Here is a 24,925-nt window from a genome sequence, read left to right as displayed (position 1 = left end):
CCAAAGAATCTGTCTTTTATTCCAAAATCCAAACTCTAGATATAATTATGGAAAAAAGGGCTGAGGAAGCAAAGCTACCCTGTTTTGTTTTGATTGGACTAAAAGTTTAGACTTAAGTTCTCTGTGGTCAGGAGTCTGAGATTAAAGGGTATGTAATTAGATTCAATACTCCATGTGTCTTAATGCCCAGAAAGGCCAAACCCTGTCTGCAGGCAATGGTAGTTGCCAGGATCATCAAAAATAATTCATAGATGCGAGTGAAGAGGAAATTATGCACGCTTTCTGAAATAGTTTGTTCTTACTTGCTCTGTCTTGTTTCTGTAAAAAGAAGGGATAGGAAATCCCTCAAAATATCTAGTAAACAAGTAGAACTTGAAGTTGAAAAGAAATAATTTTACTTCTTGAATCAGATTACCTAGATCTTGTAGGTATTCCTCTATATTCAAGTCATATTTCATTAGTTTTCCCTTTTGATCCTCCTCTTTTCCTTATGTTAGATACAGTGGTATCCAAAGTAAAATAGGCTGTTGGTTGTCTGTGGTTTTTATATGTACATGCATGTATGAACAGAGAATCGATTTCTACATAGCATGTACCACATAGTCATAAGAGGGCAGGTTAAGTGCATCTTTTGATTAATATTTTATACCAAGTAATAATTAAGGTTTTTGTTTCAGAAATTTTCACATTGAGGTTAATGGCGATGGGCAAAACAAGCAGGTTTTCTTTTGCTGAATTAACAGTTGAGGGTAACGGTTGAGGATGAATTCGGTGCTGGTGACCTTCTGCAAAGAAATGATGGTACTTGAGGGTTCTGCACTTCCCCAGTGCTTGGGCTGATGGGAAGCAGACTCTGGACCTCGCTCTGAGTGCTCTTCTCTTTTACAGGCAAGTTAAAGATCAAAATAAGAAAGTAGCAAATCTGAAGCATAAAGAGCAAGTGGAGAAAAAGAAGAGTGCACAGATGCTGGAGGAGGCCAGGAGACGAGAGGATAATCTTAATGACAGCTCCCAACAGCTTCAGGTAACATGGGAATTGAATTAAAGCAACGTGGCCAATCAGCCAGGCTTAGCTAACTCGCTCTCTGCTGTACCTCCTGATCCATTTCCATAGCTGTTACTCAAGGAATTTGTTTCTGATTGTTTAAAAGGACACATCTACCCCAGAGCACTTCAAAGAAAGCAGCCTCTCTTAGTTTCCTTCATAGTTTACCCCATTTTCATAAAAGGGAAAAGTAATTTTAACTGTCGACTTGGTTATGAAGTGCGTTATTGAAATCATTTTATCATTTTGGTGTTGAGATTGGTGTGGCATTTCTTTCATCGCTGCTATTCTAACAACCTTTTTCTTTAGCTGTTTTGTGTATTTTCCCAGCTGGTTTTACTGGCTTATTGGTGCCTTTTCTTCAGTAAATGAAAGATAACCAAGTAAGTATTCTTACAGTGATTTGGTATTATTGTGAGGTATCTGGAGGACTGTGTTTTCTGTGTTTACTCATTGCTTGACAGGGAAACCCTGCTCTACCTCATGAATTCTTGGTATGCTTACTAGTCTGTTTGCTTTATTTCTGAAATGATAACATGCTACTGCCCCACAGAAGTATCTCGTTACCTCAAATCTACCTGGGATTATGAAAGTTACTGGTATAAAAGCAAGTCAAGTGTTTCTCAGTGTGCTATATGTTGGTATTAGCTGAAGATGGTTTATCAAATGGTAAGTTTTCAAGTGCTGTCATAAAAATGTTAAACTATAACCATGAAATAAATCAAAGATACGTGATGCTAAGTGAGAAGACAATAGGTACATTTGCCTGTGATTTCTTTAATTTACAGAAATAACTTCTCTTTTGGTAAGTGAAAATAAACATGGAAAGAGTAATCTACCCTTGAGGTCTTTTAAAATTATTTTTTATTCTTTAGAGAGCAAACCTTCTCCTAGGCGTTTTCTGTTGTTATCCTAGGTTAAATCCTGTTTCTCGTTACCAGCTACATGCCTTCATACATCTACAGCGAAGACACAGAATAAAGCCTAATAGTTCATAGGATAAATCCCCTCCTTACTTTAAACAGATCCTTCTTTACTCTGTTCTGTGGAATTCCAGGGGGATGGTTTAAACTCTTTAAGAACTTTTGAAAGAACCACAGAAACATGTGTCCGTGTGGTATGCTCTCAGATGCACCATTTTGTGGTTTTCCCCCTCAATTCCAGTCCTGTGTGTGTAGAGCACTGAAATGGTTAAGGTCCAAGTGTATGAAAATGATTCCATAACTGTGGACTTTTATAAAAGGCTGGGTTATGGGATTTCTACATCTGCTAATGGGTTTTGTGGCTGTAATGCTATGGCAATCCACAAGACTCTCGTTTTGTGGGAGCTTAAGTTTAAATAACACAATCCTCCTTGTAAAATGTTTTTAAAAATTCCTAAAACTAATACAATATTTGGTTAGATTTCTGATCTGTGTTTGAGTAAATCTGTATTTTAACTTTGAACAGATAAGTGGTATTTGGCATTGGCCTTGTAATTATGTGCATGGTGTATTTATTGAATGACACTATTCTGCAAGACCATCATCTTCTAGCACTTTCAGATTTTAAAAGCTATGACTTTCTTTTCTGCCTTTTTTCCCCCCACAATTATTATTCTCCTTTTCATTTTAGTTCCTTTTACACAAATGGAATGCATTTGGAAAAAGCTGGGTTTTGTATTGTTTTCTCTCAGCTCCTATTTGCATGCTAAAATTACTCTTTTTTATTCATTTGTTTTTTATAGACAGTAAGTTATGTAATGTGTTTGTGCAATCACACATAGCAATATATGAATAGTTATGTAGTTATTGGTTACTGATAACTTTAAGTCCTGTTAAAACTATTTAACACCCATTTCTGATACTCCAAAGAGATCATACAGCTTTGGTGGCAGCAACGAGGCAGCTTTTGCTCAGAAATTAAGTGGCAAAAAATGGTGCCGCTTTGTATCAGAGTTCTTTAGGATTATATAGCTGTCCTTGCAATGTACTATCTAGTTCTTTACTTACAACATGTTTTCGCAGTGTTAGACTTCATAGATATAAAACTATAAATAGCATGATTAGCAAAATTGAACTCTGAATATTTCCTCTTTTTTAATTTCAAAGTAACCAATTTACATCTGGAACAAATAGCCAATTGTCTCTTTTGAGGAAGCCAAGTTGTTTAATATTTTTCTCTTTTGTTCCAGTGTTAATTTCTTGTAACTTAGTGCTCTAATAGAGAAGCTAAAATTGGGAACAAAGATATCAAAGTGTATAATTTTATTATCTTTACATTTTTACATTCAGTTTTTCCAATTAGAGGTGTCTATACAGCAGCACATACTTTTTCCCCGCCTATGTTGTGTTTTATTGTGCACTGGTGTCTGTTGCTTTCTTTATAATTATTTGCAAGTACTTCCGAGATTAAAAAGAGACGTTACTAAATGTATGTAAGAATTTCAGACCAAAGTGGGATGTAATAGTCAGTGTTGAAATGTGTAAGTTATCATAGTATTAATATTACTTGATGTGTTCCCTAGTGCTTTTCCTGCTTTTGTGAATGTAATTGTCCTGTTTGGGTGGGCTTGATTTTAGAGAGTCTTTCCCCATATTCAACACAAGGCTGAAGGGAATGCTTTCATTCACAGATGAAAAAGGTCTGTATGCTCTAATGAAAATATCAGGCTAAGGTAAAATATGGAGTGTTTAACGACAAGTGACAGGTTCAATAAAACTCCTTCCTTTAGAAGAGCCCTCTGCTTATAGCCTCCCTCTCTCAAGGACTGCAACATTCTGGTTTCCTGGAAGTAAAATTTACCCAGGACCACATTTCAATTTGTTAGTTATGGACCTGTCTTTCTCCATAGACTCCTAAGGGCACTGCCTTCTAATCGATTTTAAAAAAAAATTAAACCTGAGAGTAACATAGATTTTTTTTTTTAATTATTTTTTTAATGCAACCATTGTTGGCTTTGGGGTCAGGACACACAAGCACCAATTTAAAGATAATTTTGGTCATGGTGGTTTTGGCTGGAATTAATAATAATACATTATGAAATGCTTAAAAATATATGATCTGCATGTTCTTCGGTTGACCGTCTGCAATCCAGTCGAATAAACACACTCCAAAGCACATACTCCACTCCTCCTCTCTCTGTCCCTAACAGGCATGTGGTTTCTTTCTTCCTGAGTCCAGTAACAAAATGTTCGTTTATTCAGAGAGCTCTGATGATGGAAATTTGGTATTTTGAGGAGTGGGGGAAGAATGAAAACCATAATGTCTCAATTCTAGTGAGATGGATAAATGGCTTTCCAAATTTGTCTTTTCCTCCTGGATTCCCTTAAACCACAACTCTCCAGAGATCTGAGAGGTTAACGAGTGTCTGGTCTATAAGCAGGATAAAAAAAACAAGCTGTGTGGCTGGAGCAGAGAATTTTTGCTTCAAGTAACTAAAGCTTGGCTATTGTGAGAAAGAATTGATATGCTGTCTTGTCCTTGAAAGGTAATTTATTGAAATTTCATGATATTTGGGTACTCGGAAGTGACATCAGGAAGGTAGTATGCTTATTTTCTTGTTCTGTCACTCTAGCATCTTCCACAGTTTTTAGGAGGAATTTTCAGAATATCTTGTGACATGGAGTTGTGTACTATTAGATCTGTATTGCAGCAGCTGTCCATCACTCTCTAATTGCTGCTGCCAAGCTATATGTCCAGAAGCCATGTAAAATATATTTGAATGCTTTAATGAGCAACTGTAAAACCAAGTACATTTATTAATTTTTTCTTCTTTTTCCATACCCAAATTCAGATAATTTAATGTATAATTCCTAATCCATTAATTATGTGTGCAAGTGCATATTGTTTGTTCCTTGTGATTATATATTTTTTTAGCATATTGAGCATTGAATAGGAAAAATATCCTTCTAGTGGAAAGAACTGAATTTTAAGTCTAAACAAATGTGCATTTTTTGGTTCAATAATTCTTTACTGGGATCCAAGCAAAACTCAATGAAATGGATAGGTAGCCAAATAACTTCTTATCAAGTGAACCTTCTAAATTTGTTAAATAACAGCCTTGATGCCTCAAGCTTGTCAGTGTTTAAGAGGCATTTGGACAGTACCCTTAATGACATGCTTTAACTTTTGATCAGCCCTGAATTGGTCAGGCAGTTGGACTAGATGATCATTGTAGGTCACTTCCAACTGAAATGGTCTGTTCTCTTCTATTATTTGCTATGAGGCACCATAGCATGTACATGCAGTCAATATCAGCATTCATGGATCTGAAAACCCAAGTGAAGCCCAGTATATCTGGTGTTAACGTACTGAAGAATTTCCTCTTGACATGCTGGGATTGGATCTTGAGGGTAGGGTGGCTGAAGATTTTTCATCTGCTCTGCTGATGGTAATACCATGCCATGATGAAAATGATGGCTTGTCCTCTTTCAGCTTTTAGTAGAGATTGTGCTTCCCTAATTACTTGCCTTTGGACTGTGTGTACAAAACTTCTGAAGAAACAGGTTTAAATAAAATCTTTCCAAACTTAAAAGTTCAAGATTTCCTTCATAACTTTCTAGGCATCACCAGCTTTGAAGCAAATTGGTTATGCTAGTTAAATGGTGTTACATGTTTTCCTGGGATAAGTGACTTTAAAGTGCTGAGTTCCTGGCTATTTTCTCTTTCATATAGACTACTGCCATATCAGATTCCAGCCTTACCTGCCAGCTGAGCACGGTGTACTTCCTTTATCCCTTGGATAGCACAGCTCAACATGTTAAGGCCCATGAAACTGTCAGCTACTTTATTTCAGCCTGGTAGAAATCTGCTCTTTCACATCATCTTGCATCTGCAGGATTTATTGCAGAGAACAGTCTGACGTATCAGACCTATATTTTCTCATTGAGCTCAAATCCATCTTTGGGAATTATTAAAATCAAAATGTTCTTTTTCCCTCCCTTGATCTCTCAGTGCTTTTTAGATGTTAATTATGTCAGGGAGAAATTTTGGCCTCCCTGTCCATGGATAATTCTCTGTACTGCCCAGCTTGTAGGTGTTAGTGTTCCTTGGGCCTGACTAGGTGCCATTAGCGCCTATATTTTGGCTGGCTATATTTGGTGGCTATAATCTCATTAAATTGTATATGCAGTTATAGGTCATCCTTCTTCTGTCCTCTAGAACAGAACTCATGACATAAAGTACTGAAAGGATATGAATTTGCTCTGCAATTCAGATTGAAGAAATCTGTTAGCATTTTTTTGAAGAGGTAACTTTTTCATATCAGTCACTAGATCATTCCTAGCATAAAGGATGAAACTTAACATTGTTACATGTTCTTGATAATTAAGCAAAAATATGATTCTGAGTTCACAGATGATGTGAATCAGAATTGTAGCCTCCGTCCCTCAGTATTATGTCGGATTTTTGTTAAGGAAAATGCAGCAGATAGGAACAAATACAGGCTCTAAAGAACAATCATGCCTCTTAAAAATGTAAATGGAGTAAATATATGAAAATTATTCCTCCTTTTTCATTTAGGCTAGATGCAGTGGTAGTCAATAGGTAGTTTTGGGATCAACCGACCCTCTAACCCTTTCTCTGATTCTGTGACAGCTGGCTATGCATTAGAAAACAGGATATATACATACGTAATAGAGACTTCAATATGGATCATGATTTGTTCATGATGTAATATTCCAGTAGCAGTTTTAATTTCCATCAGCTTTTACAAAGTCACAATGTTCCGCAAACATCGCATTCTATACTTACACAGAGAGTTGTGATTTTCAGCACAGTGCATGCAGTTACTGTAGACACAAGCAAATATTTAACCCTGACAGATGCTTGGAGGAAAACTAGCTCTTGTTCTTATCATGTCATAACTCTCCCTGTCAAGAGAGCTTTTCCTAACTTTCCTGAATGTCTGGGAGAAGTTCCAAAAATGATGACCTATTAGCTAGGCTTTTTGTGACTTAGAGTGAGGGGAAGTTTCACGGACATGGGGTCAGGGGGTGGTTACTTTGAATTTTGGCTTTTTTTCGGGAATTAAACATTCATAATTAGTAACTCCTGGATACATCTACTTATATGACGTAGATAATCTATGGATGAGGAATAGACAGCCTCACTTCAGATTTAGCTATATCTGTGTGAAGCGATATGGTACTTATGGGTAATACTCAGGTATTCTTCATTTGCAATGCTCTCCAATGGAAAAAGGACTTAGGAATTTTTACGGTGTTAATATCTTAATGATTTTATCATTTAACGTCACAGAAACAGGACTGGGAAGAAATGCTAGTTCATTAAACAGTGAAAAAATACTGTACAGTGCCAAAAATCAGTGCATGATATGAAAGAGCAATATCATGAAATTATGTTTTCACATAAAAATTACACAGTTGGATTTCCATCTTAGCAAGACAGTAATGCACATAAAAATGAGCTTCCAGCTAAAAAGGAAGGTTTCTTCCCTTTTCTCTATGGAAGTCATAAAGTACAACTTTATTTCGAGGAAGGTCGTGGAGACTTGCTAACAGATTGCCAGAAAGTGCACACGACAAGGTAGGAAAAATAAGTTGACATACGAGAAGGAATGAAGTCAAGCCTTGCAGCACCTGCTCAGATGAGGTCCTGTTCTTAGGAACAGTAGTCCTTCTCACATCTTATCCTCCTGCATGTGGATCTGATTGACTTTGCAAGACAGTAAATTCTCAGTTTACTAAAAGGAATCTCATAAAGACAAACTATCATACATGTTAAGCCTTAAGAGTCTTTATCTGTGTCTGTTTCTCATACCAGTTTTCCCAATATTCCATACAGAAATCTGATGTTAGTGAAGCCATTTTTTTCTGATTAGTGTTTACAAAGTCTTAAGTAGCTTCATTGCTGTTCATGTGTGCAGTGTTGCATGTTGAAGCAATAGCAAAAATAATATACTTTTGAACTTGAGGATTATTTGCCTCAGATACGGATTTCTCTGTTGCTTTATTAATTGTTCAGTTGTGTTATAAGAGAAGAGAGATGCATATTCTTCATCCATCTGCAATATAATATACATTTCTGAATATCAGAATAAATATATGACATTGTTCTTAGGTTTCATATGGCAGTTCTTATAAAGACAGAATCTGTCATTTCTGCAGAACCAATGTTTATGACGTTAAATATATTGTCAAGGAATTGCCTTCCTATGTGTTTGACGAGAAGAGAGCACTCCTTACAACATACTTTTTACCGTAACATTTACAGAAACAGCTTGAAGAGGCTTGACATTTGGAATGGATAAGCATATCCCTGGATAGACACTTAGCCATCTGCTCTATTTGTTTTCCCTTTGTGGTTTAGTTTACCATACATTTGTTATGTTCAGGTTAGATGTATTCACTGCCTTCACATCTTTAAAAAAGATGAACCGTTTGACTCTGTCTTCTTATATAATGTAAAAATGCTCTGCAGTTTTGAAAAGACAGCTGGAAAAATATCGTGCAAGTCGCTATTTACAGCTAGCATTAGGCAGTCTCCCAATTATCCCAGTATTTTCTTAACTGCAAATTGAGATTTGTAGTGAGAGAAAGCCATTATATGGCTTGAGAGTTTTTAAAAGAGGAAAGAGGACTCTCTACATCCTAACATTTCTCTGTGATCCATCAGGAATATTATTCTCCAGGCACACTTTCACCCAGTCTTTTCTGCAGAAACATTAGGTGTCAGTGGAAGATGAAGCCTGCTATTTGTACTCTCTTGCCTGTTTGGCAAAGAGCAGGGTTGGTACCCTTTATGATATTCTAGAAACTAAGTGCAGTGAAGACTGGACAGCTGAGTGCATGCCAGCAACCTTAACCACTACATGGTTTTTGTGAGGACTTTTTTTTTTTTTCCAAGATTAGCATCTGAGTTCAAACTCCTTTCCTAAAAACTGTCAGGGAGATTAATGTAACTGTTGACAACATGGTGTGGTTCCTGTGAGGAGGTCTCTCCTGAGAATAGAAAACACTGAGAGCCAGATTTAAGCAAAACAATAGGAGTACATTCAAGGGGAAGAACAGCTCTCTTTTCATTTTGGTGTCCTATTTCATGAGCCTGAGAAATGGCAATAAATTTGCATTTTTTCCCCTCTTCTTTTTTTTATGGTAAGGTTTTTTTTTTCCCTACTTGCTGTGTTGAAAGTTGTTTCTAACTCATCTCTCCTCAGGAATAGAAATGTCCAATTGCTGCAACTCATTTCAAGTCTCATTGTTTAATAAAATTGCTATTCTGCCTTATTCTTGTTTTGCCTAATAGAAAAGGAAAGGATGATGGCCTAAAACCAGACAGAATTAAGAATTATTTTTTTTTAATTAATACACAAGGAATTTTTTAGTTCTGTAACTGTGGGGACAAATGTTTCAGCATATCCTTTAAAAACATTCCTCTATTTGATTTCAAGTAGTAATAAATCTAATTAACTTCATTCTAATTCAGTATTATTCCTTGTCTTGCTTACCAAGCAGATCAAAGTTCCATCACCTTTAAACTACTCTCTTTTTTCTATAGAAACAATTCTCCCTTTAAGTTGCATTTTCTTTATTAAATTTTCCTCTTTGGTTAAAATGTACATAGTCTTAGGATGTATCAGAACAACTGCTCTTACTGTGATGTACACATATTAGCTGGGATTGAGGCTTAGGCTGCAAATCATGTATTCGTAGCTGATAGAAGGTTGTAAAATACTGAAAGTCAGCTTTTAGTATTTAGTCCTTTCAGGTGTTGCCTTTTGTCTGAGGTACACTCAGATCTGCAGGTAGGTGGTGGGAAAAACTATCTGTATTGATATGACTTAGTCTTTTACTGAAGATTAAAGGAGGATTATCTCCTTAATTTTCTAAAAGATCTCTATAGTCAGTTATAAATTCATCAACAAATTCAGTTTAGGACATTGTATTGGTTTTGTTGCTGATGTTGGAATTCTACCCTAAGTATTGCCATCTTTGAGGTCAGATGATTTGCCAGTGCACAGCTTTCTTCTCCATGCCGGTCACCACCCATGTACTTTTTTCGTCCTCCTTCTGAAGTACCATTGAGTATTCTTAAACTGTAAACGTTTTTTGCATTCTAAGTACATACATCTTTATGTTCCAGTGCTATGGAGCAATTATTGCTTTATGCTGAGGTAATGTGTCTGGTTAAAAAATAGCAGATGTAATATTTTCTGTAAATGAGAGTAAATTTATCTAAATTTCTGAATTATATTTATTGATTTATCCAGGATATTTAAAAGAAAGATAACCTGTATAGCTCCACAAGTATCTCATAACTCTAACTCATGGATAAAATAGCAGATGAAATTCAGTATGAGTACATATAAATATATGCCGGGAGAAACAACCTTAAATATATGTACACAGCAACAGGTTCTAGTCTACCTATATTAGCATTTGACAGCTATCTTGGAATTAGAATAAATATATTCATGAAAGTTATTGGTTAGCAGAACTATAAAAAAAATCCGTGTTGACAAATATTAAAGAACAAAACAGAAAATGCCACTATGCCCCCATATACATCAGCAGTACATTCATCTCTTGAATAATATGCAATGAAGTGGGCCTTCCACCACAGCAACGATATGGCAAAAGTAGAAAAGGAAGAAAGTAGTAAACATAAGGAGAAGCTTCTGTTCTAACAGATGTTAAATAAATGTAAACAATTGAACATGGAGAAGAAATGAGGAGCTAGGGAGTAGTTTTTTCCAGGCTGAGAACAATAGATGATCATTTGGGAATGTTTAAGGCTAAAGAAAAACAGTGACTATTTTTCTCTTACCTCTGAACTAGTTCAGGCTCTTATAGAAACAATTGGAATTTCATACAAAGAAGCAAGAATCTCTCAAAATGTGAAGAGTTTCCACTTTCTCATCCTTTTTGGTTTTGTGCCAGTGAATTTAAATGGTAATTTTTCTGAGTGCTGTGATGCTATGTTGCCTGTTCAAATGAGTTTATCAATGTAAGAGTGAAAATATACCAAAAAGAAGATTTTCTTTTCCAATACTTCATTTTAGTATTTTTAAACTCATGATTTTCTGATTATTATTATATCAGTATCTAAAATTCCAATTTTTACCTTTTTTTTCTGTATTCTGTTCATACCAGTCGTATCTAATTGGTTTCATGTTCTATATGTGCATATGAATTGGCTGCTGCCACACACGTAAGTCATTCAGTTTTTCCTGACCCTTTCTTGCTGAATTTTTTTAAAGCTTTTGTTCTTGTATCCCAGTCATAAGTATATTTTATTTCCTGTCTTCAAATGTGTCCTTACATTTTCAGTTACAGTGGTAAAGCTGATCTGTGCATTTACTGGTAAAGGTATTGAGAAGGACAGAAACCAGTTTTTAATGTTTTAAGCGAAGCATTTCTCTAAATTAATATGTATATGTCTGGTTAGTAGCTGAATCCAGGTTGTACTGAGACACATCTTTTCCTTGAAATTAACTTCACTTGCTTGTCTGGCTTCCAGGGGGATTGCAGAGGGATTGGGCTGTTCCCAGGCAGTGTGAGAAACATTGGTAATTTAATTCTGACATGTGAAATTGTTTTGATGGTCTCTAGTTTGAAGCTGGGGAGATGGGAAAAGATGAAAGTAGTTATGTTTCATGTTGGGTTTTTTTTAATATTAAATAAAATGAATAGTGGTTGGCATTAGCATCTTGCTGGATTGTTAGTCCTATCCAGAAACTGATGGCTGCTATAAGGGAAGCTATTCCTAGCACAAATACAACAGCTGCTCTACTATGGTGAAAATCAAGAAAGGGTCATTAGAGACTGGAATAAATGTATGAGACCAAGGTGACGCAGAGAATTAAAGAGAATGAGAGAGATTCAATAGAATCAACTGCTGAGTGAACATTTCCTCAGTAGTGGTGTATCACTAGCAATTTCTGTTGAATGTTCAGCTATGAAAAAGAGGGAAGACAAAGGAAATTAACTTTTGTAGCTGGCTGTCTATGCATGCTGCTTCTGCTGGTCTTTCTTGCTGAATGATTGAAAATGAGCAGAGAAAAGTAGGTCTTACAATTCCTGTGATATATTAGTACGATGATGATGACAGGACTGACATTGGCAAGGAAAGTTCAGATGAATAGGGCTGTATCAAGGGAATAACGTATGGGTTCAAGCTTTGTATTAATAGTGTAGTTAGTTAAAACTGCCACTGTTTTTTGCTGTAATCCCATATCAATTTAGGAATCTAGAGTCATAGTATAGATTTATGTGTGCCGAAGAAATTTTTTTACAGTAGCATTTCCCTGATTAGTGTCCAAAAAACAACAAAACAAACCACCCTAAGACCACAAACAAAAACAAACCCAAACAAAAGAACCCCACAAAACCAAACCAATTACAGATACCTATTGCTTTTGCTCACTTTAGAACATTTTCACAGCCTTAGGTCTCATTCCAATAGGCTGTGCAGTGACCCACTGTGGTTATATAGAGGCATGGTCCCTGTAGGTTTTAAAAAATACAAATGTGGTAATTTGCAACAGCTGAAGCAAAATGTTAAAGCTGTTGGCACCCTGTGTGAGCTGCTAGATGGTAAACCTGGTTGTTAGTATTGGCAAGGTACTTTAGTCTGTCTAGGTTGTTGCTAATGAAAAGTGCCTATACAAAACCAAGAGCTAACGGATTGCTGTGTTGGGAGTGCCCAGCTCAGAGTAACAGGAAAGAAGTGTCAAAGCATGGCAGCTATTAGGAAGAGACGTTCCCAGTTTCTCATAAAAATAATCAGTTCTACCTTTCCTTTTTAGGCCTGTGTAATAGTGTCTATAACTGTTTATCCTTTTCTTTTCTTCTCCTTCCTCTCCCTTCTTCCTCAAGAAATGTATAAGTAATCTAGATTGCAATTGAATTCCTCTTCAATAGCAGAGAAGGATATTGGAATTACAGAGCTTTATGATGGACATAATTCAACCAGTATTGATTAGGATCCTTTCATATTGTTCTGGTTAAAAATTAGTTCACATAACTTCTGATTAATCAATTAGTTCTATATTTATGTTCTTAGCAAGTAGGGTAGAACATTTTTTTACAAATGCTTATCACTTCAGTTAGCTTCTGTATAAGTAATCTTGATACCAGCATGTTTTGGTTAGTAAATTTATCATGTTATTTTACAGACATATTTTACTGTCTGGGTGGGTTTTTTTCTTTCTACCTTAAAGAGTAAAGTAGCCACAGGGACTTTGTGCAGGGCAGAGCAGCTGCTTTCCTGCTTTTATTCTTTGTATTTTATTAACTTCTGTGTTTGAGCACATTTTATGATTTTAAGTGATTGTCCATACTTTTGAAGTGTACAACCTTACCATGTACACAAGGGCAGATATTTTTGTCAGCAGCATCATTTACAGTCCTGCATCACTCTTGAATGTTCTTCTACAGTGCAGCAATGATACTCAAGGAACAATGCTGTCCAAACACCACTCCATTTTCTAACTTTCCATTTGAAAAGAAAAATTCGCTGGACATTTCTCATAAACTGTTGGCATCCTTGTGTTGGTTTGTTTCTTCTTTTCACCATGCTGATTTTAATGAGCTGCTTCAATTATATGTATCATGTCTGGAAATAATTTTTATCCATTTTTTCTTTTTAGTATGAATATATATAGTTGCTCCTTCTGCAACTGATGATCCACAATTGCACACCTATTCTGGGTGTACATGTCTCCTATTTTTCTGTTGTGGTGCTCTTAGGAGAATCTGCTCATTGCCGTCTGCTATCCCTCTTGTTTTCAGTGTGACATATGCAGTGCTGTGGCCAGCTCCATTGCACTCCCCTCTCAGCCCCCAGGGGTATGAAATTCTTCTGCAGTTTTTCTCCTTTTGTCTCCCATAGATATTTTTCTGCATTCATGCAACTTGTCGGGTTTGAATTCCAATCCGTGTGTCTTATTTGGCAGATACAATTTTCCAGATGTTGACATATTTTGTCCTATTAAGCTAGTCATTGTGCATCTTAGGTCTGATCTCTCCAAAGATGAGGAAATGTTGGTTGAGGAGCTTCCTGCTTGGCAGTTTCTGTCTCTTCAGCTCTTAGACTGTTCCTTTCATTCAGGAACTCACAATAATTACATTTGCTGTTGTTGTACTTACAAAAAAGCCCTCTTTGGCTCAGCTCACTCTGTGAGAAACAGGGACTTCATATAAATCTAATACTTGGATATACTCAGCTTCTGCCTAGACAGACAGAGGTTTCCCCATCACAGCTAGCCCCCACTACTTCACTTCTTTTACCAATTGAGGGTGTCAAGACAGCTGAATGCAACATTGATTATACTAGCATTAGCACTTGTAGTTATTCTATAAACTTCACTGTTTGCTCATGCCCAGCAATATATGTAGTAGCAGCTGTTTACATGGTAGTTTGCCTCTCTGTTACTTTATTTTCAGAATCTCTAATATTTGATCTATGTTCTTTTGTGGTTCGTGCTACATCTTGTTACCAAGCTATATGCTACCTTAAAGGTATTTCCTTCTGCAGAAATTTATAAAGTCTTTTATTTCACTCTTAAAGACAGCTTGCTTTTTTGTTTGCCATCTTCTTCTGCAAATGGAAATGAATACAGAGAGAGAAATTATTTGCTATGGACATCTCCTGCTTTAGATGTTGCACAGGGACCCCAAACACTTTTTGAACAAGGTTCTATGATAACTACCATAGTGAGAGTCTTCTGGCACCTTTTGGTAGACTCCTCAGATGACAAACTAGAAGTCCTCAGTAATGGGCTGACTACAGTAGGATAAATTTTTCCTCTTTACATTTGGTACTGGTTATGGCTGAAGACAGGAAGCAAGGGAACTTTATGGAAGAAACTTACTAATTTTTGAAATAAATGCATATTAATCAACCAGCATGCATGTTAGACTTACAGTTAATAGGACATCATATTTTTTAACTGTGAAAATTCTCTAACATTTGTAGATGGGCTGCCTCCAAATCATAGTATCATAGAAGCATAGAATGTATTGGGTTGGAAGGGACGTTTAAAGATCATCCAGTCCAATTCCCCTGTAGTAAGCAGGGACAGTGTTACTAGATCAGATTGCTCAAGCCTGACCTGGAATATCTCCACGAATGGGGCCTCTACCACCTCTCTGGGCAACCTGTTCCAGTGATCTACCACCCTCATATTGAAGAACTTTTTCCTAATATCCAACCTAAATCTACCCTTTTCTAGTTTAAAACCATTACTCTTCATCCTTTTGCTACATGCCCTTGTGAACAGCTCTTCCCTAGATTTCTTATAGGCTCCTTTCAGATTTTGAAAGGTCACTATAAGGTCCCCCTGGTGACAGTTTGTATACAGGAGGAAGCTCTTAAGTAGTATTTGAGGCAGCTGACAGTCTGAGTTCCCAGGTTCCTCTTACCTAGTGGAAGGTCAATTGACAGAGAAGGATTTTTCTTTCTAGGGAGAGTTTTATTCAATTGAGAATGGACTGAGATGGTTATCATTAGGTTTTTATCTAGGTTATGGCTTCTTGGAAGCCATATATGGAGGAAATACATGATAGGAAAGAGCAATAGTTCACAGGCGTAAGTGTTTGTAATGATTTCACTGTTTAAGAAATAATTGATTCCTAGTTCAGAACACTTCCAGTATTATGTTCACTCTGCTCTATGAAAGCACACAGGCAAAATGGACTATTGCATTAATTACAGGGTTATGTGAAAATGACCTTTTCCTACCTAGGTGATTGGCTAGCCCTAGAAATATTTTTAACAGTTAAATGAAGAATTTCATTGCCTTCTCAAACTGTTAATAATCTTTCCCAAGAGTTAACTAGAGAAATCCACCTTAATTCTAATTCAAAGAGTGAAACTAGACCATAGAGACCTTTATGAGTCTGGTTCAAGACACAGTTATGAAGAAGTTTGCCAAGATACCTTAGATTTAATTGAACCTAAATGCCTTGGTGAAAATATATATCCTATTTCATGCACCTTCATAAAACTTCATGGCAGATCACACATCACATGAATGCAGGATAGATTAAATTGATACATCCTTTTACCATGCATCACTTGGACATCCTACCACTTCCTTCCTGAAGTGAAAGAAAAAGCCCAGAAATGTGCATCAGTCACACCTACTTTTCCTTCCAGGCTTTTGGACAGGGATGTGCTGGAATGAGTTTTGCATACGAATCAGCTACAGGATCATATAGGTAGCAAAAGTTTTTATTGTGCCTGAATTCTTGGCACTCCCACAGTGTCGGATGGGTTTTTCATTTTCTTTGTGCTGCCACCAGTGAGCATAAAAGCAGAGCTATCTCCTTTGTCTCAGTTTAATTCCATCTCTGCTGTGGAATCTCATGCATATGGGACTCAGAGGAGAGGGAGGGAGGGTCACGGAGATATTTGGGTAGTTAATACATCTTTAAGAACCCAGTTACTGTACAGGTAAGTAATACTTCTTTTTTCTTTCTGAATAGTCATCTATATAATCTTAATGAAAGGGGACTGCCACTGTTTATCACTCTGCAATTTTATCAAGATACAGGAAGATAAATCTGCCCTCAGTGTCAAGTTCTAATGTATAAATGGAGCAACTGAAGTTGTACTCTAGTCAACTGCTTCAGAGGATCAGTCACTGCAGGAAAAAGGTTGTAACTAGTTATAATTAACAGAAGTTTTTCTGCAGAGTTTAATGCTTATCACAATGAAGATAGAATATTTCATCTAACTAAGAAGAGGAGAGCAGCAGCACAGGTTGAAGGTCAGCATGAGCCTGTCATGCTTCAGAGTTTAGAGCCAAACAATTAGAAAACCGTATTGGTATGTTAAAAGGCAGATGCTGGCTTGCTTTTATTTACTTTTTCTCTATTAGTATGTTTTGTTTGAAACAGTATCTTTTATTTTAAAAATAATAATTGAAATGCTAATCAATTATTCATGAATCAAAGAGCTAGAAACAAAAGAATTATTTAAAAGTGTCTTGAGACTGTTCTGCAGTAGTGCAGGTGCCATCTGGCTGAGCAACAATCTGCAACTCCTGCCAGACACTGGTGTGGTTTTGTAAGGTGTTTATGCACATTGTGACACTGTTAGGAGAGTAAACTTGCACACCTTTTAACTAGGTTTGTCTGAGCAGTAAGTGAAAACTTGTAAATAATCTTTTCTTATAGGATGGGTTATTAATACTAGATTAATGTTGGAAGATCATAATTTCTAGGCAGTTAGTTGTAATTAACTGTGTCAATACTGGCTTTTTTTTATCTTGCAACCCTCTAGTGTATAGGTAAAAGTTTGCTTATTATTTTAGGAAAAGTAATTATATATGAATACAGACTTTTCAATTGCAGGTAATGTTTCACTGTCTTGTTCAGTTCTGGTACCATCACTTGCTCTTTCTCCTGTCCCTTAAGAATACACCTGTCTGAATAGAGCACTATACAGTGTGAAGGTTAATACAATGTCAAATTCTCCTCTTAAATGTGTGCCTGGGATGAAGAGTGGACATGTCTTATGTGTTAGAATGTTTTGTTCTGCATTCTTATTTTCAAGTGGTTTCGATTTTATACGCAGCTGTTCAAATGAACCATTCCCACTTCTGTTGTTTGAAATGGAAAGCTACGCTTCCACACTTCCTTGGCTATCCATGTATCACGAGTTATCAAGTCAGTATTTATTGTGTAATACAGATAGGCAAGTAGATATTTTTCATCTCTGGCACAGTTAATATTCTGTGCTGAGTTTTTGTAAACTTGTTATTAATCTTTTTGATGAGTCTTCAGTTAGGCTAATCATAACCATAAAGTAGTTTTGGAAGATATTATCAGTGTTTCAGAAAGATTGAAAAAGTATGAAAACATGTACTGCAACTTGTATTTTTGAAATTAAGATCTTTCCGTTTGTGTCTTTAGAAATCAGCAATTACTTGCCTTGTGAACCCTCTTTGGAAAGTAACCATCAGCAGAAAGCTCTTCTGGCTGCAAAGCCTAACAAATACTGTTGCCTGTGCTAGTGGCTGAATACCAGCAGTTCTCTACACAAGGGCCGGTAGTGCCAGAGATCTTGCACTGGTCTGATATAAAGCTTTGCATCTCTGCTGAAACATTCTTATTTAAAGTGGCAGTTTTGAGACTGCCAGAAATGGTGTTCATACAACAAATATCCTTGGTGATGTATGCCAAGTCCTAGAAAAGAGGAATTAAAAAATAAGTCAGGTTCATTCTTTAAACTTCAATGATTAATTTTTGCATTGTGAAGGTTTCAAGGTCAAATTTTTTCCAAGTCAGTCATCTTTTTCTTTATTCTTTATATGGTGTGAAACACTTTCAGAGAGACAGTGGAAAATTTCAGTCCTAATTGCAAAAGGGCAAAAGACAAAGGGGTAAATCTGACAAAAAGCAAAATGTGTAAAACAAAAGGGATACATTTTTGATTCTTCCACTGATGCTGAGGTGGCTAAAAAGCCCATGTGATAACTTAAATGTATGTTAATATCTCATCTGAACTCTGTGATCTAAACCAATCTGCAAGAGAAGAAATGCAGAAATCTTCCATCAAGCTGCTCATTTCTGATGGATTTGTTAAGCAGCCATGGTCTCAGACATTCACTTTATACCTGTCAGGACAAATTGCTTCGCAGTCTTTTGTCCAAGCTGCTACAGCAGAAGCAGGACATACACATTTATTTTCCTAGCAATATTGAAATAAGAGGGTCTCCTTTAAAAATAACAATACCTTTAATTTTTTATGTATTTTTTCTAAGTTTTACTGTTTTTATAAAACAGTAAACCAGTATATTTTCTGAGGAGCAATACAGTTTTCTTCAATGGTCTTCGAATATATGTGGATCATTTTGAACTTGCAAGTGTGAAGATACACTTAATTGAAGAAATTTTAAGGAATTCTTTATACTTTAATGTCTGAGATTGAGACAGCCCAGATGGATCCTTCATGATTCCTAGGGAGTTTTTGATTAAAAACTTCCTTAAAGACTTCATCTGAACAATGGAAAACTCTGTTGAGTTAGTTTGCTTTTCTCCTCCTTAACCTGGAAATTGCAAATTCCAAACTGCAGCGCTGTTTTCCCTCTTACCACACCTGCTGGTGAATGTGTGAGCAAAGGGGCACTGCTGAATGCCTGCTACCTTCCCACCAATTCTGGCTTCTATGCTTCTTTGGAACTGCTTACTAATCTTTATTTACCAACGATCCTTGCTTATCTATGCTATATAATTTCACAGGACTGTGGTTTGTCCAAAGGACAAGATTTGAGGTCCTGCTTTGCTAGCTTTCTCCTTCTCTTTACTGTAATCTTCCTACTCTTGCATCGCTTCATCTTTCTTTCCTTTGTGTGAAGATAATTTGCCTGCACTTGCATCTTGGGAGGGAGAAACACATTTTGGTTGGCGTAAAACTTGGTTGATTAAAAAGCTGTGGTTCCAAACAAGTCATCTTCACCTAGTCTCCCATCATTTTCCAGGACAATCTACGTAAAAAGGATGATCGGATTGAAGAATTGGAAGAGGCACTCAGAGAAAGTGTTCAGATAACTGCAGAGCGGGAAATGGTGCTAGCACAAGAGGAGTCAGCCAGGATCAATGCTGAGAAACAGGTCTGCAATCTTATAAAGTCACTGGTAGTCCTCTTAGGAAAGTAACCAAACAGTAAAGTATTATTTTTCCTGCTTTACTGTGAAACACAAGTGGTTGTTGTCTGATGATCCTGTATCTCTGTTCCAACATTAGGTAACAGAACTCATAAAGTCTGCAAAGGCTTCATTATAAGTTTTATTTCATAGGTAAGATTTTCTTGAAATTAAAAATAAAATAAGGTATCCTGAGCTTTAAAATATTCTTTTAAGTAGTAATTCTTCTCATCAGTCTTGCCTGTCAAAGCTGTCTTCCTATCTATAAGCATACTTAGGGTCACTGTGTTGTTCATTGAATGTATTTAAAGATGATGATTTTTATTAGCATAGTTGGGTTTGTGGACTACAGTCTTACTGTACTTACAAAACAACTGGATACAAGAGGAAAATCTCTTGGCTTGAGCCAAGCATGCCCACAAAAAATACAGACTTGTGTGTTGAAGCCACAAGTGTAAGCTTTCATGCGTGAATTGATTCTGTACCACAGACAAGAGACTCTGAAGAATCATGTGTGTGCCTGATTTTAACTCACGTAAGTAATCATCGAGAAAACTTATGTTAAGTAGTGAATAAAATTCCATGAGATTTTGATAAAGCTTTTGAAGCAGAACCTGATATTCTTACTGGGCTTTTTGTGAGCCTCTTCAGTGTTTTTCACTGTTCCTTACTTGAACGTAATTAACACACAGAAGCACTGGGTCAATTGCATTGCAATGGAGTGATCTCCTTCTCTTTGTTACTTAAATAAAAGAAGTTCTGATTAAGTGCACTTTAAAACATTTTAAGAGGTTTTTTCCAACATGTATTCTTATAACACATACTTTAACAAAAAAAGAGGATACCAATATCTTAGTAATAATTCAGGTTTTCAGGAAGAAAGCAACTGTTTCTGTTTAGACTAAAGTAAGGCTCAGCTGTTTGCTGATAGACGTATTGAGGATAATTCTGGTTGCTGTACCCTAAGATCATACAATGTTATGGAATTCACTTTCAAGAATGCCTTCTTTCCAGACTTCTTTTAGCCTTTAAAAAATAGCATGAAATAGAAATGCTAACTAGGTAGTGAATACCACATCAAAGATTAGATCTGCTTGAAAGGAAAATATGTGTTTCATAAAGGAGCAGGTTCTATGAAAAGTAAACAAAATAGTATGTGATTTGATTCCTAGGATGTAATAATGCTCTAATTTCTTTGTTACAAGACAGTGACTATTTTTATATCCCTTGAGCACCTAGAATCCCATAGAACTCACCCTTTTATGATGTCTGTGCTTGAAATGCAGATCAAGATGCATAAGACTTAGTGAATCTTTTGAGGGAAGGTTTTGAAGAAGGTAGAGTGTGTTAATTTTGTAGGGCTTAGAAGTATCTGAAGTTAGGGAAGTAACCACAAAGATGGTCATTTACCAATTTTATGCACTGATAATAAGGCTTGTATTAGAGGATGATCACAGGTCATCTCAGTATTTGAAATGAAGGGTGGGTGGAGTACGGTTCACAAAGCATGAGTAGCTTTCACTTAATTCCCTAGCAGAGGCATGCTAGTAGCATTAACATGATCAAAGCTACAGACAAGGAGATTACTGCACAAATGGACATAACCTGTACAGGAAAGATTTTTGCATAGATCCAGACACACAGGAAATCCTAAAAGAACTTCCATTACCTAGATGCAGTCAAATGAGTCTTATATTAGAGATATTCCATTAAGAAGATGCTGCAAGCTTTAAAAAAAAATAACCCTTTGAAGGAAGTTTGAGTCAAAGATACTACAAAGATTAACAGAAATATGAAAGTTCTGTCCTACATGAAAAGAAATGAAGGTAGTAAGGAAGATTTCAGTCACAGGATGGAAGAGGAGTCTTTTTTTAGCATGTGGAGCATGGGCTCCTCAGAGATGTCTCTCCACTGTGAGCTGTTATCAGCAGGTTTATTATGAAGAAAGGAAGAGAGAAGTCTGGGTTAGTAAAATAGGAAGCTGTTGTCATAGAAGAGAAGTTTTGTTTATACATGAAACATCCTAAAACAAGAATGTGGAAAGAGAATAGTGCTTTGGGAAAATGCACAAATGTCAAGGCAGTAAGGAGGCTTTTCTAAAGAATTCACCAGCAAAGCCTGATGAGAGGCACACAGTGAGATCAGATGGTCAGAGCTTGGTGAAAAGGGGAAATAGCTGATGAAGAGAGAGCTGGAATTGAGTGTACAGTCTGAAAGATGAGGCAGGGAAATGTGCAGTCTGAGGGTCAATAGATCATAAGGATCAGTGAGAGAGATTGAGAGGAATGGAAGAGAGCCCAGAGGAGTAAGATTCATGGGAAGAGATTGGTGGAATATGGTGGGAAACAGCACTGTGAAAAAGAAATTAATTTGCATGTAGCAGTATGTACAGAGGTGAGGAGAAGAAGGATGGATTGAAAGGAGCAGGATCGAAAGAGGGAAAAGTCAACGTCAACAGTGACTTACTCCAACAGAAGAACTGAACTGCTGACCCTGACCAGTTAAAAATTATGACCCACAAGATGGCACAAAGGAAAAGTGACTGGAGTGTCTTGTTCCAGTCAGCACTGGGAGAGCTGCTGTGCCTTGTTTTGTCCAATGGGATTTTGTTGTGGTATCAGTTAAATACAGTCAAGTAACAGAGTGGTGCCAAGTAGCTGTTATTCCAAGGTGGGGAGGAGACTTTTCTTCAGATGTTTTTCAGTTCATATTCCTTCAATTACGTTAAAAGAAAGCCCTCTTTGTTTTATTATGTTCTGTGGAGGTTCTTTGTAGAATTGTGAAAGACACCTTGTGAAAGACACCTTTAGATGGCTTTAGAGTTTTAAAATGCAAGGCTCTGTTTTCTATACTATATTAATGGCAAATGCTTTGATTTTTACAACCAATAATAGGTTAGGATCATTCTCAGAACAAATGAGATGTGTGATTTTAAAAATGTTAATGTTGTCCAAACTGATTGTAATTTGCTTTTAATTGCATGCTTTTTCTCTCCTGTCTTCTGTTTATCTTGTTTTCTACCATTCTGCCACTTCACTGCCTGTCTGAAGCTGTTTAATGAATCAATGCATGAGGTCAACCATTTTGGCTTTAAGTGGTTCAAGGTATGAGGACATCTCATTTGTGTGTACCTCTGCCCCAATATTTAGTGTTGTTTTTGTAGCCCTGTGTTGTGCAATCCTACCCTCCATCATCTCATGATGTATGGTTTTCTGGTATTTTACAGGCTTCAGGTTTGAATTACAGTGTCCATGAAGCTACTCAGGATGTCATGGTTCTCAGATACCCATTTCAGATTAAAATCTTGTTCTTTTTAATCCAGTGTTTGAAAATATCCTGGCAGCATGTATTAACTGTGGCAGTATTAACTGTGTTAATACACAATCTGTATATGTCTAGCTGTCTCCAGGTGACTAAAGCTTTCTCTTTATTTTAGGAACTTGGACCTGTTCTTTCTTTCATCTATAACAAAAATATAATCAGACATTTCCTGCTGGGGGCAGTCCACCCATTGAATTGGGTGTACTTTTATTAACTTTATTGTTCTTTATAACAAAAACCCTGCCATGGAGAAAGCAGATGATGGAGGCTTACACAGATATAAAGACTTGAAAGTTTTTCAAGTTCTTTCCTTCTAAGTTACTTGGTTTTGTGGGTGCACCTGCTGAATCCTGGATGTAAATTACTATTGCAAATTCCTTACAGCTGTGGGGTTACATACTACTGTGGTTGATCCCACTAGTTCAGCTCTCTAGATGGAAAGTCAGAAGGTGTATGGGGACTTCTTGTTAAGTACTCTCCAAAAGGCTGAAGATGGGATTTCTTGGATAAACCCTTCTGTCATAAACTTATTTCTGTTAGAGATGGAATAATAAATGTGGATCCAGGCACTTTTTCTGAGTTAACCAAATCTGAGTTTACTATAGTAAAACTATCGTTACATTCCTCAGGAAAAAAAAAAAAAGAAAAAGAAAAAAAAGAAGAATTAAATACAAGTTTTTCCCTGCTGAAAGGTACGGTGGTAGTTTTATGTCCCTAGGAAAAACTGCTGGAGGTTGTCTTCGACAGAAGTCCCTGTCTTGCTCACAACCTTTCTTTCACTGTCCCAATTCATCTTACTATTCCTTCTCCTGCTACGGAAGGCAAAAGGTTGTCTTATACACCAACTTAGTCATAATCAGCACCCTTCCCAGGACAATGCTGGAAACATGTCTCAATCTTTATGAAAGAGTTAGGCCCTTTTTGTGGAACAAAGTGAAAGAGAAGCTCAGGTTCTGTGATTCAGTGTCAGTCAATAACAGGTAGTCGCAAGTCCTTGGCTCAGGGAGCACAGTATTAGAATTACTTGCATTTTGAGCCTTCGTTATTGGAGGACACAGTTCACAAAAGCATACTGACCTAAGATACTCATGCCCTCCCTCTCTTTGCTCATTTTTATCCCCATACTTCAGTGCACGTCCCTTCAGTTTTCCCAACCTGGGTCTTTCTGGGGCCATGTTGTGAAATGGAGCAGTGACCTAATTCATTATGAGAATTATCTTATTTTTTGAGGAATTTTTTCATGTGAACCAATTCAGTGATCTTGTTCATGGGTCCCCATGCAGAACTTGAGGCAGATCTGAGGAAGCATTGAACTGTGGGGGCAGGACTGACAAAAGGAGGCAGGAATTGCTTAGGAATATTACTAAAAATATTTTTACCAGAAGCTGTTATTGTGACCTTTACAATAGGCTGCTATTTCTATGAGTGAGATGGTGCACTGCCTGACCACAACATATGTTTCTCTGTCTTATTTCCTTCAAATTTGAAAAGCCGTAGGGCTTAGAATTTGAAATAGTATTTCTGCTGATAGTAGTGTAGCTCTTTTCTCTCATGAGTCTTTTCTCTCATCAACTCCTGCTTAAATGCATTCTCACTCTATGTAATGTCAGCTAACAGCCAACGCCTTACCCTAAAATGTTATGGCAAATAAACACATTAAAGACTGGCCATTACCTGTTGATTCCTTCCTTCCTTAAACTGAAATTTCTGAGTTGGCAGTCTAATCTTGACACCTTCTATCAACTTTTTTTGAAGTTATGATTCTCACTGGGAAATTTTAAATGTAGACCTATAAACAGCTATATCCATGTTCATATACTATGTCTTTTTATCCTACACAGGGCAGGTTTCTCTGATTTGCCTTTAGAGAAAAATAAAATACTGAATATTGTAATAGTGATGTATTATTTAAATGTATTTTCTTATGCTAATTCCTTTCCACCACTATATAAGTTATTTCAGCA

General features: G+C 36.6%; 1 protein-coding gene across 1 annotated transcript in view; it reads left to right on the top strand.

Annotated features, from left to right (window-relative positions):
- ERC1 (ELKS/RAB6-interacting/CAST family member 1) overlaps positions 1 to 19,631 on the top strand; it is a gene marked incomplete at its 3' end in the record, with an annotated part of 160,902 nt that extends 141,271 nt beyond the window's left edge. Inside the window, exons 13-14 of the mRNA XM_010185010.1 lie at positions 889 to 1,024; positions 19,476 to 19,631. Coding sequence (XP_010183312.1) covers positions 889 to 1,024; positions 19,476 to 19,631 — 292 coding nt within the window. The remainder of the gene's footprint in view (positions 1 to 888; positions 1,025 to 19,475) is intronic.
- Positions 19,632 to 24,925: the final 5,294 nt, after the last annotated feature.

This window comes from Mesitornis unicolor, unplaced genomic scaffold, assembly GCF_000695765.1.
Source record: "Mesitornis unicolor isolate BGI_N332 unplaced genomic scaffold, ASM69576v1 scaffold3925, whole genome shotgun sequence".
Lineage (NCBI taxonomy): Eukaryota > Metazoa > Chordata > Aves > Mesitornithiformes > Mesitornithidae > Mesitornis > Mesitornis unicolor.
Note: the sequence above shows the minus strand (reverse complement) of the source record. Positions and strands in the feature narration are given on the sequence as shown.